This window comes from Microtus ochrogaster, linkage group LG5 (assembly GCF_000317375.1).
Source record: "Microtus ochrogaster isolate Prairie Vole_2 linkage group LG5, MicOch1.0, whole genome shotgun sequence".
Lineage (NCBI taxonomy): Eukaryota > Metazoa > Chordata > Mammalia > Rodentia > Cricetidae > Microtus > Microtus ochrogaster.
The window spans coordinates 20,794,557-20,811,778 of NC_022031.1; the positions used below are offsets into that span (position 1 = coordinate 20,794,557).

The 17,222-nt window shown below is 40.8% G+C and overlaps 1 protein-coding gene across 1 annotated transcript in view; it reads right to left on the minus strand.

Annotated features, from left to right (window-relative positions):
- Positions 1-993: 993 nt before the first annotated feature.
- Positions 994-17,222, minus strand: part of Nkain3 (sodium/potassium transporting ATPase interacting 3) — a 619,021-nt gene continuing 602,792 nt past the window's right edge. The window contains exon 6 of the mRNA XM_005361913.3: positions 994-4,082. Coding sequence (XP_005361970.1) covers positions 4,069-4,082 — 14 coding nt within the window. The 3' untranslated portion in view covers positions 994-4,068. The remainder of the gene's footprint in view (positions 4,083-17,222) is intronic.

Genomic DNA, 17,222 nt, shown 5'->3' on the forward strand with positions numbered 1-17,222 from the left:
ACCAGTTCTTCACCTCTGAAGAGGAAAGGGAAAGTGTGCTCCCGGTAGAAAAATAACTCATTTGTTTTTACTCAGTGAAACAAACCATTTGACCAAGCAAGCAAACGGGAGGTAAGGGCCGGCATTGTCCATGCCCAGGAGAGGCATCCTTCCATTCCGATTCCTTCATCCTAATTCTCACCCTGCTCTTTCTTTTCTGTTCTTTTCCCTCCCCCTTTTCTTTTATTCTTTTAACTTATCTCTCAAGTTCAAGCCAAAACATATTTTGGACTCTTTGAATACATCATTTTTTTAAATATTTAATAGGATTCATGCCCTTTATATGAATGCAAGTTCAAAGAAAATGGTTAATTCTCTGTGGCCCCATTTCCCCCCACAAATCCCAGTTTTTAAGGAGATTTATGCACTTTGTAGAAGTGGCAGTTTCTCTAAACTCTTCAGGAAGGAAAGAGATGCTGCTCACAAAGGCATGATTTTTTTTTTCTAGCTTTCCACTTTTGAGAGTTTTCCCCAGCCTTTTAAAAAAAAAAATCAATCAGTACATTCTCTTAATGTTTTAAACGTAATCATTCCCTTTCTGAATGCCACACTACTTATTCACAGAAGGAGTAATTTTTGCCATTGGTTTTGCTTTTGGTCTTAATTTGTTGTCTTATTTATAACAAATATTTAAACTCGACTTCCAGACACTTTAAAAGACTCCTTAACTCGGAAATGTTACAGGCCTTTTGTATATTGAGGGAATATTTTTGTAATTTATTGTTTTTTTTAAACAAACTTTTTTTTAATACATACCTATCCCAGTTCCCACATATTTTCTAAGTTCCAAAATTTAAAGTTTCTACATCTTTAAGACAGGTGGGTATGTGTGAGCTCAACAATGGTTCCAGAAATTCAACAGTCACTGAAGTCAGAGTCATATCAGAAGGCAGACAAGTTGTCTGTCCTGCTGATGGGTGCCCAGGCCAGCTCTCGGGTCAGAGCAGCGCCACCTAGTGGTCATCTCCAAAGCCGCATGTTTTGTATCATCATTGGGCAGTAGTTTTGCTCAGTTTAGGGCTGGTTCACTACCATATTAAGGCCGCCCTTGAGTTAGTTCATTAACATATACATGCCTGTCTTGACTTGGCTGTAGCTGAGCTGCCTGTGGCCAGTCCATAACACATCAGTCATTTGTATTTTTTCCTACTTTACTCAACCACCCCTGGAAAGGAAGCAGACACTGTTTTGATCTAAAATGTCAAGTCAAAACACTCAATTCTAGTCAACTGAAAAGTTTCTCCAATTTCCTTGTTAAAGTGACTCACAAATGGTAAATATTTGTTTTAAAAACTTCCCACCCAGGATGTTTTGCCTAGGGATACCATCTTGGGAATGTCATTTTTAAAATTAAGTACAAAACGAAGGTCTGTTTAATCTCGGCAAGATTCTAATTTTTAGAGATGAAAAGTGCAATTTTGTTCTTATTTGTTACTCAGTTTAGCAGTCATGATGGTTTCCCTTGTCTTTACAACATGTATTTTATTTGATTCTAATAGAGACAAATTTCTCTTGCCAGGAGTGCGCTGTTTGTTGGATGAGGCCAGCAGCAGTGCCTTGCCATCTCTTGTTAGGTTCAGCTACTCAAAGGTAACCTCCTCTCTTATTTAGATCTATAGGAACAGCAAGGCTTGGCTTTTTTTTTTCCCCTGAAAGAATAAGAAAATGAGTAAATATTTTGCTTGAGCAAGGTGCCAAGTGGTCTTCTAAACAACCATGTTCAAGGTTTGGAGAAGTGTGGAGACAAGTTTTTTTGCTTTGGAGATACATCCTCCTCCTTCAACCAGCAGGTGGAAGGGAGGCTAAGATCCTCGGGGAGCACATTTTCTCACTTTTTCCCTGATGGGACTGCTCTATGAACAGACCTGTTGTGTCTGAGAGTCCTGTAATCCTTTCATCCATCTCCTGCCTATATTTTGCTGACTTTGGAACATGTTTGGAAGGTGGAGGCATCCCAACTTTCCCTGCTGCCACATAATGCAGCAGGAGACCCCAAAGAAAGTTGTCATTGACTCAAAAGGAGGCACAGCCTTCTTTGGGCTGTGACTGACAAGGCTTGGTGCCAAGGTGACACAGAGACAAGACTTGGGCTCGGTTTTTCCACTCTCTGCCACAGTCCTGGGCTCCGGCTCCCTCCGTTGTGGAATTGGTACTTGACGGCACCATCTTTCAGGTTCCAAGAGCTCTTCATTCAGAATCAAGATTTAGTCTGCAGGATAAAACTTAGCAAGTGTTGGCGACAGTTGACTGAAAGGGTACAACCCAGGGGACATGAACTTAGAGGCATTAGGGCAAAGGTGATTGCATGAAATTCTGATCATTAACAGACACACAGAATTTTTGTGCGTAAGAGGAAGAAGGGGGAACAGAGAGGCTTCCACAAACACAAACATTTGTTTCAGTTCAGTGCTTTATGGGAGTCTTAGAGATATGTGAGCCACATTGGTTCATCCCTGGAGCAAACAGTGAACAGACAGAACCTCACTTGTGGGAAAACTTCCTTTTCATGTGTATACCAAAGGAGCCAATTGGGTTTTCACATGGGAACTAATGGAGTGACAGAAAAACATTGACAAGGGCCTGCCTTCCATCACGAGCAGAAAGTTGATCAGCCATGCAGTTAAACCTCAGTCATGAGAACTGACTCAGGTTTTATGTATCCATTTGGCCATGTCACTTTGTCCAGATAGTTGGTGAAAACCAGATGAGATTAGCATTAAGATCAGCAGACAAACTCGGGCACAGTGCAGTTCATAAAGGGATATGTACTGAGTGTAGACAATGGAGAGAGGCCCAAGGAAGTTTTCTCAAGTCTCAGACATGTTTTATATTTTCGTTGAAGCACTGCTTATTCAGTTTGTACATTTCTCAAAATTTCTCACATTGTACCCTTAAAATCTACGCATTTCACCACCCGTGCATTTCGTCTCAATTAAAAAAAAGCCCCACAATTGTTTTATTTTTTTTTCAAGTTGAACCATTTTCTTCTTAGAAAATTAGGTTTCCAATGTAATTTTCTTGGTGACTGGGATGGATGGGAAAATGAAAAATTGATGTAACTCAAACATACATATTTTCTTTACAGGTCTCTACAGAGAATACCATAGGATTTGAATGTTCTCTCTGAATATCCTAGAAGTTCCAGACTACAGATTTGTGGTTGTGGTTTCTAGCCCGCAGCCCCTGAGCTGTATGCTTAGGTCTGACATCAGTGTTGGGAGTGAAACAAAGAGCAGAAACTATGAAGAAGAGGGCCAGCTAAGCTCCCTCCACAGGAGAATGACCCCCACTAATTGATTCTCTCCTTTTGTACACACAATAATAGAACACATACATAAATTTGTGTCTCAGAATATTGCAAGAACAAGAGATGCCTGAATCTGGAAATTTAGGTTGCCGTAATATTGTGGAGTCTTCAGAAGTTGAGAAAAAGGGACTCGGTGTTTTGTCTGTGTCTGGTGCTGTTTAAACAGTGATCTGTGTTTACTGTGAAAGTTAGATCCAGTTCTTTGCAAGCTGTGGCAGGTCCATCCTTAGGTCTGGTGCCCACAGCCAATGTCTGTTCACACAAACCCGTTCGCTTAGCAGGGTTCAGCAGCACGGACGTCAGTCACACCCACCTCAGCAACAGACAGTCTCCTTAGAAATAACTTTGAGAATATTTTCACAGATTTTTGTTTTCATTTTGCATGCCTCAAGTTAAATATTGTAAAAAAAATTAAAAACCATTTTTCTTTCTTTCTTTTTTCTTTTTCTTCTTTTTTTTCTGTTTACAATTTACAAGTGCTCATATGAGAAGGAGATGACTAAAAAAATACCCACCCAAGCACCCAGAACGCATCTAGCAAACAACGCTAAAGTTACACAGGCTAAGACCAAAGACCTCGCAGCTCTGCATTCGCTGGCCCGCAGGGGTTGCAGTCCTGCTGTCTGGGAGGAAGGTGACGCTGTAGGATCCCCAGTGCCAGAGGCTAGTGGTTCTTTGTTCCCTAACTCAAGTCCAGGAGCCGCTTTTCAGAATCAATGTCATTACTTATTTCGACCTGAAAAAGAAAATATGAATAACTTTAAAGAACTGGTAAATGAATGATATGCTGATAAATTTAAAAAGCCTGCCCTTTTCTCTAGGCCGCTTGAAATGCAAAGTAGTTTCAGGTGGACCTGCTGCTGTCTGAGTAGCAAGGCAGGCAGATGGCTCAGCTCCCCGGCTTTCTGATCAGCTTGTAGCAATGGCAACGCGGATGGGCATGCGGCCTGACAGCCACAAGATTGTGGGATGAAGCAGTCTCCCTGTCTCAGAGGGGAAGGCAGTGTATACACCCCCATTCACTAGCCCCAGCCCGCTAGCCTCATTCTAACAGACTGTTAACAGGCGTCTTGGTCTGAGACAAATCATGGACCCGATTTCCTCACAAACATCCTGCCCTGGGATGTATAACATTAGGTATCCATGTGCCTTGGCCACCGTGGCCAAATATTTGGTGGAAAAAAAAATAGCCTATGCCTGGCAGTGTCCTTAAGATGAGATTAACATCTAAATAAATAGACCAACTAAATTATATTTTGCCCCACAGTGTGGGTGAACATTGTGAGATTTGTTGAAAACCTTACCACAGAGGAACAGGGGCTTGCCTCTCTCTCTCTCTCTCTCTCTCTCTCTCTCTCTCTCTCTCTCTCTCTCCAGATCACTAGCAGCATTGACTTATCCCTTCTCTTCCATCTCCCAGCTTCCTGGGCAGATTGTAATTTTCCAGGATGAACCAATTTCTTTTCTTTTTTGGTTTTTCGAGACAGGGTTTCTCTGTGGTTTTGGAGCCTGTCCTGGAACTAGCTCTGTAGACCAGGCTGGTCTCGAACTCACAGAGATCTGCCTGCCTCTGCCTCCCGAGTGCTGGGATTAAAGGCGTGCGTCACCACCGCCCGGCATGAACCAATTTCTTAACAACTCTCTCCTCTCTCTTTTCTCCTCCATCCCTTCTCCCCCTCCCTGCCTCACCTTCTACTTCTCCTTCTTTTTCCTTTTTTCCTCTCTCTCTCTCTCTCTCTCTCTCTCTCCAGCAGATCACCCCCATGTCCCCAATGTCAATTTTCTCCTCTGGCAAACAGGAGCACTACACCCTTCTGTGCTGGTCATTCTGCTGCCCCATTTGGAGCTGGCCGTGCGCATCACTTCTTTTGAATGCGAGGATCTGAATGATGCGTTCATGCACAAAGTCAGCTTCAGCACAGCACCTGCGTAGCCAGCACCCAATAAAAGCTAACCGGGTGGGCATGTTAGGGCTCTCCATTTCTCTCCTGTAAAGTCTTACCTCATCTAAAACATACTCTCCTTTGACAGGAGCATGGAATCTGGCCTCTGAGCACTTCTACTGGTACTCAGCGTTGCTGAGGTGTATTGGGTCACAAGAACTCAGGTGTGCTCTACCATTCCCACGCGTGGCCACTAGTGTCACCGGTGACTCTACCCTGCTTCTCTCAGTCCTGTGAGTTTTCCCTTCCAAAATCATCGTAACCATTGTAGTAGCAATTCAGGCTGTTTCAACCAATTTCACAACCCTGTCTCTTCCATTAGTTCAATTCAGTGACTGACTCTATGGCTCAGAGTGGACTTTTCAGTTATCATTTGAAATAGTTAAAATATCTCCAACTTTCTAAGGTTTTTTTTCCTCCCCTGCACATCCCAGGAGGCCCCTGGTCCTCTGGAGTCACCCTGCAGCATTTACTTCAGACTTCTCCTTCTCTGGAGTCTGGATGGCAAGCCACTAAGTCTAATCCTTTCCCTCTGCTTTTTAACAGGGATTTCCATGGAGAGATAAAGAGATGTGATTATAAAAATGGAACTTTGTACTTTCACACAATCTTAAGTTAGCAGGAAGAGTACAGCTTCCTGTACTTGTTTCTTGTGCACTCACGATGCTGGTCTTGGTGAGGTGGGTATGAACTACTGTATCTAGTATGTGGGCACTAAGGATGTCATTGCATTGCCCTGCCACAGTGAAACAAACGTGATACAAGAGTTAACTGGCCCATCGACAAAGTGTGGGGGCCAGCACAACCTGCCTAACTGCAAGAATTAGTCTACCGACTTGTCTGCTTGCTTTTAGCTTGTCTCCACCACCACAGTTCTTAATAATATTTAATATAGATTTCATATCTGCATTTCTCTAATTATCTAGAAATGTTCATTACAGTAGATTCGTTGAGATGATAATTTACATTATATTTGACCATTATGTCTTCTAGAGCTATTTAATTATTAACAATTTCTCATATTTAATTTTTTCTTACTTTATTATGCCTATCCAGATTTGACTCATTATACTACAATAGTACATCAAGGTCAGGCCTGACTTTATCAATGGGCACTTTGTAGGTGGTGGTGTGTGTTTCTCACATGGTATATCGAAGAACACAGACTATCTTTTTTAATATTATGAGTGCATTCATTTTGAATCCTTGAAATCATGCCATCCCCTCCCGCTTTAAATACGTACATAAAGTTCAGCGAGGGCTTGATGAACCCTGTTCCTAAGGCAGAGCGCAAGTCCATCAGAGGACGATGAGGCTAGTTCAGAGTGTCACTGGCTGCATATTCCTGGAAGACTTGCAGGGATTTCTTTTTCTATTTGTTTTCTAAGATTCTTGGCAATACAGCTGGTGTGCATACGTGTGTGTGCATCTGTGTGTGTGTGGTCTGCCCTTTCTTCAGTTCTTTTCAATGTCTTTATATATTCATTTTTTTTTTTACAGCCTTGAAAGAGCGAGGCAGGGGAGGGGGGCGTATCAAAATCCTGACTGGGAAACCCACAAAGACAGTTGACCTGGACTTTGGGAGCTCACCCACTCTAGACCGACAACATGGGACCTAACCAGGCACTCCACATGTGGGCTACAGTTTGTAGTCTGATCTGTTTGTGGGACCCCTGACAATGAGACCAGGATCTATCCCTGTGCATGAGCTGGCCTTTTGAAGCCCATTCTATATGGTGGGATTCCTTGCTCAGCCTTGATGGGGGCAGGGTTGGTCCTGCCTCAACTGAATGTGCCAGGCAGGTTGGGGATAGGATAGAAGGGGAGGAGGGGAGGAAGGGTGAACTGTAGTTGGTATGTAAAACGAATGAAATGAAAATATAAAAAAAATCCATTTTGATACGGTTGGAATCCCTGTTTTGATTTACCTGTCAATAAAATTATGCCACTCCAAAAAAGAGAAAGAAATAATATTTTTAATGTGAATACAAACACAGATGGTGGAAGCAGAGGAAGATCCTTACAAACTGTCTTCTGACCTCCACATGTCTGCCATATAGAACACAAACAGCGCAACACACAGGTGCGCACTCGCGTGTGCACACACATACACACATACACACACACACACACACACACACACACACACACGGGGGGGGAGACAGACAGACACACAGGTAAACAAATTAAATTACTTCTAAAAAATAAATGATTGTGTAGCATCATTTATAGAATTTTAAGAATGAAGAATAACTTCATTCTTGACCTAAAGTGTCTTGTAGATTAATAGAGAAGTTAAAATGACTGTGATTAGAAATCTGAATTTGTATAGTGTTGTACGGCATTATATTTACAGCAGCACAGTTATTCCTTCAGTTTGAAAGAAAATGGCCCCCCCCAAGGGAGTGGCACTACTAGGAGGTGTGGCCTTATAGGAGAAAGTGTATCAATGTGGGGACAGGTTTTGAGGTCTCTTTTCTCAAGCGTTAATCAATGTGACAGTCAGTTGACTTTCTGTTGCTTGCAATATGTAGGACTCTCAAGTCCAGCACCACATCAGTCTGTATGCTGCTATGCTCCCTGTCATGATGATAATGGGCTGAACCTCTGAAACTGTAAAAGCCCCCTCAATTAAAAGGTTTATATATATGAGTTGCCATGGTCCTGGTGTCTCTTCACAGCAATAGAAACCCTAACTAAGCCAGGTAAGAACTGGATTTTACAAAGTTCTAGGGGCAGAGAATGAGTTTGCATTTTACAATGTCACATGAAAGGTTGAAGGAGTCCCCAGGGATAATAGGATAGTTGACTGACCTTCACTTGTAGTGACCACTTTGAACCCTTTTACATCTGCAGTGTTGGTGACAACCTTCCTGTCCAGCGAGGACAGGGGTACTTAGCCTACTATAATGATGAAACTTCTACATCTAAACCCAGCATTTCACACAATGGCCACGTTTTAGCAAATGCTCTTACAATAGTCCTAACATTCATATAATCAATCAGAAAGTCACCAAATGCCAGCGCTCCCAAACCAGAGAGAGCAAGGAGCTGGGATGCAGCTATCCTTGTGCTAATAAGGCATGCATACAGGGAATCCGTGGGAGTGTGCTGCAGTTGTGGCACCCTTGAAATGGTCCCCAAAGGTTAATATCTCTCAAAGTGTCTTCTAGTTCCAAGGACTGATGGTGGCTCTCCATGAGCGTGACTTTGTGCTCAGCAGGAAGAGTCAGTCAGCCACCACTAGGAGCAGATGTCAGTTAAGAGGATTCTGTGTGTCACAGGGGACAGAGCAAGCAGATTTTACATAGCTCAACACACTCTCTTGGTAAGTATTAAACTGTGAAAACCTATCAGGAATAAACACAGACAGCATAAGACAGTTATCATTTATTTACCTTTAGTCTATTCTAGCCATTATTGCTCAGAGTTAGCCTCTTAAAGGTTTATTCTTTTATTATATTTTTATTACTTAAAACAATTTTAAATTTAAATGTAGTATGATCATATTCTTCCCCTCTCCCAAGTCCTGACAGATCTTCCCTCCCTTCCTACCCACCCAATTTTAAATTCTTTCTCAAACAAAAACCCAATACAACAACACAACTGCCAAATCAAGAAAGCAAAATAAAACACCCCCGAAAAGAGGAAAACAACAACAACAACAACAGCAAAATCCCAAACAAAACTGTAAAGTAACAAAAGCACACAAAAATCTTTGGAGTCCATTATGTGTTGATCAACGACTCCTGAACATGAAGCCTTCCCTGAAATGGTTGACAAACCCAGTGTCACTCCATTGGATAAAACTGATTTTCCATCTCTCAGCAGATATAAATGTCAGTTCAGTTGTTAACATTTACCATAGTGGCTATGGTTATGCATTCATTCATTCATTCATTTAAAATATGATAAAATAAAATAAAATAAAAAACTGTCACATCGAATTTGGGCAAGATAAACCAGCAGAAAGAAAAGAGCCCAATATCAGGCACAAGAAAGAGTAACCTAGTCATCCATACACTCAAAAATCTCACTAAAAACTCTAAGCTGGAAGCCACAGTATATACACAGAGAAGCTGGTACAGGTCTTTGCAGACCCTGTGAGTGTTGCTATAGTCTCTGTGAGTTCATAAGAGCTTTGTTCATGTTGTGTAAAGGGTCTTGTTTTCTTGGTGTCCTCCATCCTCTCTGGCTTTTACACACTTTCTACCTCCTCTATTGCAGGGATTCCCGGAGATCTGAGGGTCTCTGTATTTGTTCCCATCTGCTGCAGGAGGCAGCTTTTCTGATGATGAACAAGGCACTTATCTATGAGTATAGCAGAATGTCATTTTATGGTTACTGCTTTTTTCTTAGAACAATAGTATTTGGTTTTACCCTAGGTCCCTGGAATATATAATCTTTGGTTATTGGTGACCCAAGCATATCAGGTTTTGATAGATTCCATCTCATGGAATGGGCCTTAGGTCAAATCAGGTATTGTTTGGTTACTCCCACAAGCTTTGCTTCAATATTGCACTAGCATATCTTGCATGTAGTACACCATTCTAATGAAGGGTCTGTGGCTGGCTTGGTGTTTACATTTACCTTTTGATAGCACGCAGGGAAAGCAGGCGTGAAGGTTCCACCAAGGCATGGACTGGACATCTTCATGTTTAATGAATTGTATAGGTGCTGTCCTCAATAATGGGGCATTTCTGTCAGTTTGTGGAGAGCAACCTACAGTCTTTTCAACAGCCTGGGTTGTTGGAAAGTTCCTGAGGAGACCCTTGGGAGAACAATTCAACTAGATGTTACCCAATCCCAATACCAGAAGCTTTGTTTGGTGACAAGAGATATTCAGTTGGAGCTCTGTCTCTGCCGCTATTGGCAATTTCATCTAGATTGCCTTCATATCTACATATAATTTAGGAAGTTTTGCTCTATTAGGTTTCCATGCTACTCTTCAAATGCCCCTTAGTTTTGGCTATCTCCCCCAATACCCCCTTTCACAACCTCTTATCCCCCCTTCTCCTCTTTTTCAGTTGATACTCTCATTACAGGCCTCCCTTAAACACTTACTGTCTATTATATTTCCATTTTCTAAGGAGATCAGTCTGTTCTCTCTAGTCCCTTACTGTACACCTATCCTCCCTGCATCTCTATAGTATAGCTTGCTTAACCCTGACCTAGTAGCTAGTATCCAAGTATAAGGGAATACAATACATACTCTGTTCGTCTTTTTGGGACTGGGTTACTTTACTCAGGATAATTTTTTTCTATCCCTATCATTTACCTGGAAATAGCATGATATCACTTTTCAACAGCTGAGCAATATTCCATTATGTAAATATAACTCAATTTCTTTATACATTCTTCTGTTGAAAGACATCTAGGTTGTTCCAATTTCTGGCTCTTATTAATAGAGCAGCACAAACATAGTTGGGTGTCCTTTTGGTGGGAAGAGGCATCCTTTGGACATATGCCCAAGAGTGTATTCCCATCTTGCTGTGGAAGCACCACACTGATTTTCATAGTGGCTATAACAGTTTGTGTTCCCACTCACAGTGTAAGAGAGTTCCCCTTACTCCACATCCTTTCCAACATGAGTTGCTGCTTGCGTTACTGATCTTAACCATTCTGACAAGTTTAAGATGGAGTCTTAAAGTCGTCTTTATTTGCATTTCCTTGATGCTTAAGGATGCTAAATATTTTTTTAAGTGTTTCTCAGGCATGTGAGTTTCCTCTATTTAGAATTCTCTGTTTAGATGTGTACCCCCTTTTCTAATTGGGTAAAAAAGTTCTAATTTCTAGTTGTTTTCTTGATATCCAGTTTTTTGGGTTCTTTATATATTTTGGCTATTAGCCCTCTAACTGATATGGAGTTGGTAAACATATTTTTCCTTTCTGTACGCTACTGCCTTGTCCAAATGATGGTACCCCTTACTATGAAGACACTTTTCAGCTTCATGAGGTCCATTTACTAATTGATAATCTTAGTACCTGAATTAATTGTATTCTGTTCAGAAAGAGAAGTCCTGTGCCAATGAGTTCAAGGGTATTTCCCAATTTGTCTTCTATCAAATTCAGTATATCTGGTTTTATGTTGAGGTGTTTGATATATTTGGAGTTAAGTTTTGTGCACGTGGGTTCATTTGGATTCTTCTTCATGTAGCCATCCAGTTTGACCAGTATTATTTGTTGAAGATGCTGCCTTTTTTCAGCATCTATTTTTGGACTCTTTATTAAATAGCAGGTGTTAATTGGTATGTGGATTTATGTCTGGGTCTTCAATTGCATTGATTGGTGTATCTGTTTTTGTGCCAATACCATGCTGGTTTTATTACTATACCTTTATAGTACAACTTGAAATCAAAGATGATGACTACCTCAAACAGCTCTTTTACTATTGAGAATTGTTTTAGGTATTTGGGGGGGGTATGTGAATGGGTTTTGTAGAAAGATATTGCTTAAATTTGGTTTTAACATGAGATATCTTATTTCCTTCATCTATGGTGACTAAGGTTTTGCTGGGAATAACAGTATGGGCTGACATCTGTGGTCTCTTAGAATCTGCAGGACATCCATCCAGGAACTTCTGGTGCTTAGAGTTTCCATTGAGAAGTCAGGTGTTATCCTAAGAGTTCTGTATTTATTACCTGTTCTCTTTCCATTGCAGTTTTTAATATTCTTTCTTTGTTCTTTACATCTAACCTGTTCGTTATTATGTGCTGAGATGACTTTTTCTTCTGGTCCGTTCTGTTGGTGTTCTCTTTGCTTCTTGTACTTTGATAGGCATCATCTTCTTTAGGTCAGGGAAATTGTCTTTCAGGATTTTGTTGAAAATATTTTTCATGCCTTTACCTGTGCTTGTTTTCCTTCCTCCACTTCTGTTATTCTTAGACTTAGTCTTTTCACAGTGTTCCACATTAACTGGATGTTTTATATCAGGACTATTTTAGATGGAATAGTTTCTTTGACTGATGTATTTATTTCTTCTCTCATATCTCCAATGTCTGAGCATCTTCCTTTCATCTCTGTATTCTCTCGGTGCAGCTTGCCTCTGAGGTTTCTGTTTGTGTTCTTAAATTTTTAATTTTCGTATTTCCTGCATTTTAGCCTTTTAAAAAAATATTGGTTCTATTTCAATTTTTAGGCTTTAGATTGTTTTATTTTTTTTCTTTCACCATTTGTGTTTTTATGGATTTCTTTAAGGGATTTATTAATTTCCTCTTTAAGGATCTCCGTCATATGTATAAAGGCTGGCTTTTATTTGTACTTCAGTTATATTGGAATATTCGGTTGCTGCTTTGGTAGGGTTGCTGGGCTCTACCGGAGACATATTGTCCTGGTTGTTATTGATTGTGTTTTTATGCTGGCAGGTAGGCATGTGGGACTGGGAAGATTGTAATGCTAGGTGCTGATACCTGGTCTTGCTTTTGTTGGGTGGGTATTTTATTCCTTTGACTTTTGTTTCTCCTCTGGATCTTAGACGAGTGTGGGAACTGTGTGTTGACTGGAAGAAAACCTTCTGGAGTCTTGATAGGTGGGGGCAGTGGAGGGTTCTAGGTCTAAGTTGTTTCTGGATATTAGGACCTGAGACTTTGAAACGAGAAAGCCTGTTGGGGAGGAGGGAGATCCATAAGAGAGAGGACAGCAGGGTTTCAACCAGGATCTACCTCATCAATTCCTTTGGAATAATGGGGGCAGAGAGTGAGGAGAGGCCACAGTAGAAGGGCTGTTAGGAGCCAGAGTCGAGTCTGGCAGGTTAGACTTAGAAGAAAGGAAGGAGTGTTAAAGATCTGTATTTATCCTACTTGCTTCTCTGGTCCTAGTGGTCTTGGCCTCCCGAAAAGTATGTGCTGGAGTTGGTGGCTCGGGCACATTAATGAGTGGTAGGAGGAGGTTTATAGGTGGAGATCTGTGTGATCCACCGGGGATGAATGTGTGCAGGGAGGGAAGTTAGGTGGCAGTACTTTTTGCTGCAGATCTAGGGATGAGACTGGGGGATTGGACTTGGGAAAGCAGAGGGAGAGGTGAAGATTTGCAACTAGCCTGTCAGCTTCCTTGCCCAGAGGGGCCTGCAGGTTCTCAAGGGAGTTCCTGCTGGAGTTGTTGGGGGTAGGGGTGAGAAAAAGCAATGAGTCTGGGAGGGAGATGAAGAGGGGAAGATCTTTGGAATCCACTAGAGATGAGGGCATCATCAGCAGGTATTCTGCTGCAGAGTTGGGATGAGACCGGGGATTTGATTTGGTGGCGTAGGAGGAAAGGAGAAAGTCTGGCTTTAGCCTACCTGCTTCCCTGACTGGAGTGGGAACAGCTGTTTTTAAACAAGGATGTGGAAATCCACCGTTCCATTTTCTTACCCATCTACCCCACCCCAGGCAACTTATGATTGTGTACCTGACTTAATTTACTGACTAGAACTCAATCAAAACTCTAAATACAAAACCATCTTGTATGGTGACAACTTACAAAAGGTACCATTACTAACAGAAAAGTGATGTTCTCAGGAAACAGCAAATAGATGTGTTCATTTTGGCATCTGTCCCAAGCCATCATAGGTGAGTTTCTGAGCTTCCTATATAGCTAGGCACTTCGAAACAAACAAACAAACAAACAAACAAACAAACAAAAAGAAATGAAATAAAAAAAGAAAAAAGAAAAAAACCAGGCAAAGAGTATATTAACTATATTAGCATGCAGGAACATTAGACTTAGAGGCAATCATGACCACTCAATCAGTAGTGGCCACAGAACATGTAGCAATTTTTGTGAAGAAAAATTAGTCTTCATCAAAGGCAATCGGACAAGTCAAGATACTGCAGAAAAGTCAAGCTCTCATTTGGAAGTCTTAGGAAAAGATTGCTTAACAGTGGCAGGCGAGTTCGGAATCAGCGGTCTCATCAGACCTCACTAAGCTATGGCTGCAGGGTGCCTTCCTCTTGGAGCCCCTCACGGAATCTGATCTAGCGCTGCTGCGGCTCTGCAGCCCTGTTCTGGAACTTGACTGCTATCTTTTATTTGATAAACTGCCTTGCTCTAATTACTTTTATGTGAAGAATTATGGTTACGTGGGACTTAAATTCCTGCTACCCAGATGCTGCTTTTTGAATGGAAATGCATGAGTCATGATTTTGACACACTTGAATGTAGCCACTCATCATGTTCTCTGAAATCCCATCTCACTATCGTACGTGTTTTATGCTCTGCTGTTTTCCTTCTCAAAGGTAAATTCGCTTTTGTTAGCCCTTTCTCCTTGCTTTCGTTATTGCCTGCAATGTGTAAATGTCCCTTCAAAGCCCAGCTAGCCTCCAGAACACTTGGCTTGGTGCTCTTAGGTGAGAACTTGCTCTTTGCTTTTAGGGGAAGTAGAGTCCTTTGTGAGCCATGGTCAGAGAGGTCCAGGTAGAGATCTCTCTGGGATGAGAATGTGATTGTTCCCTCACTGTCAGCTATGGCAAGATTATGTACCTCAACATAAGCCAACTCTGACCTTTGTCCCATATTGGTGGACCACACTAAGAAGACAACCATTGAAAGTATTTCACGTGTATGCATCTAAGAGGCATGTGTGAATGCATTCATATGTGTGTGGGTGCTCATACACATGTGAGCATATGTCTCAGAACATTAGAGGTCAACATTAAATGTCTTCCTCTAGCACCTATCATCCATCCATCGATGTATGTATGTATGCATGTATCTATCTATCTATCTATCTATCTATCTATCTATCTATCTATCTATCTATCTATCTATCTATCTATCATCTATCTATAAAACAGAGTCTCACTCTGTAGCCATTGCCGGAATTGAATTCACAGAAATTTCCTCCTGCCTTTGCCTCCTTGGTGCTGGGACTAAAGGTATGTGCTACCAAATTTGACTTCTTTCTTATTTTTTAAGACGGGGTTCATTATTGAACCTGGAGTTCATTGATTTACTTAGACTGCCTGATCAGGAATCTTTGGGGAACTTCCTGTCTCCACCTTCTCTTCATTAGGGTTAGGGATTGGTCATGCTTCCATGGCTGCCATTTTAAACAGGTGCTAGAGGTCAAACTCAGATATGCATGACAGCATGGCATGAAATTTAATTATTTCCACTACTGACAGTATTTTAGACATAGCTGTAGGCATGTCTAAACAGTTTAGAGAGCGGTGATATAAAGAGTATAATGAAGCAGGTAATGGCATGGCAATTGCTGAGCTTGCTTGAACCCTGCCAAGAACTGCCAAGATTTCTGCTCCACCAAGGCATCTGGTACCTTCTTTCTTGCAGATTTTCTCATCTTATGTGAGTAGAATGTCAGACACCAGATCAGAGAGCCATGCAGTTTTTGATCTTGCCCTCTAGAGTCCAACTTCTTACACTGCGGGTTGCCTACAATAACTACTGGCTTTAAGACTTCCTACAGCATACAGGGGCTACATACATTATGATGTGTCACTGAATTTGGGAATCATAAATAATTTGGTAAGAGTAAAAGGATTCTGAATGCACAGTGAGCAAAAGCTAATTCAACATTGAATGTGTAATGAATGTGGGGGCCTTTCTGGCGGCAATCACCTGGGTTGCATCACAAGACTCCTTATGGCTTACTTCTGAAACATAATATGCACACTTTACACAGTGTGTATAAGCATGTTATGTAATACCAACACCTTCTGGCTGAAACATGCAGCTCAGACTATTGCAAACTATGAGTTGCTGTGCTTTTGTGGTATAAGTCTTCTGCTGTCACAGAAACACATGATTGAACTACAGAAAACAGAGACTTAATATTTTCTTACTGCCATTATCTAGCATGCAAGTGTTAAATTAGCATATCTTTGATAGGCTTGTGTTTGAATGTTTAGCTTTAAAAATTGCTGTTTTAATTTCTGTTTTGCATTTTGTAAAAGGCCATAAAATGAATTTTGATTTTGGATTAGAACAGGATTTCCAGCAATTTCTGAAATGTTCCTAAGCATACTTCTACTATTTTTATTATGTATTTAATCCAATTGGTGCTATAGGGGAACAGAACTGGGGGGAAAAACTACAATTGGCGTCTTCTTTAAGAATGAATTATAAAATCAAAAGCAATAAACTCTGAAAGATAGTGAAGATTCTCTACAATCTGTGCACTAAAATATTCAGCAAAAATTTAATTGTAAAAATATAAAAATAAACAAAATGTCCATCTCACTGCTACACAAATTTGTTCTATCTTTAATTGTAAAATGATATATGCCAACATATCTTTTATAATTTTTTACAACTAAGTGTTTAATTTGTATATCTATCTTATGTATCTATAGTCTGTGGTGTCATATAAAATTTTTATTGAGTGAAAAATGGTTGAAAGCAAAGAATGTCTAGTTAAACTCTGCTCTAAAGATTTATGGATAATCAAATCAGCTTCCATATGAGGGGCATTCTCCGGCTTCCTCATCCTCCTCTTCTTCCTCCCTCCATCCTCATCTTTTCTTTTAGGTTCATGATAAAATTGAGAGAAAGGTCCAGAGATTTCCCATTGTTATGTGACCTTTGCCATTGTCAGCTGCCATAAGAAGGTGGCTGTATTGGTTATAATTGCTAAACTTACACTGGTACATCACTGTACCTAAAGTTCATACTTCACATTGAAGTGTGTTTTGTGAATTTGGAAAAAGACATATAATGTCTAGTAATGTAGTATCATTCAAAACAAGTTCTGCCACCAAAACCTTATCTAATCTCTTTCTCTCCATCCTCTGGGCTGTGCACTGTCTTTCATTAGTGAGTCTCTATGGTCATGAATTCAGACTCAAACACTTCACAAAGCCTTTTCTGTCATCTGCCTTAACAATATACAATTACATTTCTCTCGCTTAACAATATACAATTACATTTTTATGAGTGATAGCCATTTCTCTTGACTGTTGAATACTATTATGCTACCGTTATTTCTGCAGCTTATGCAT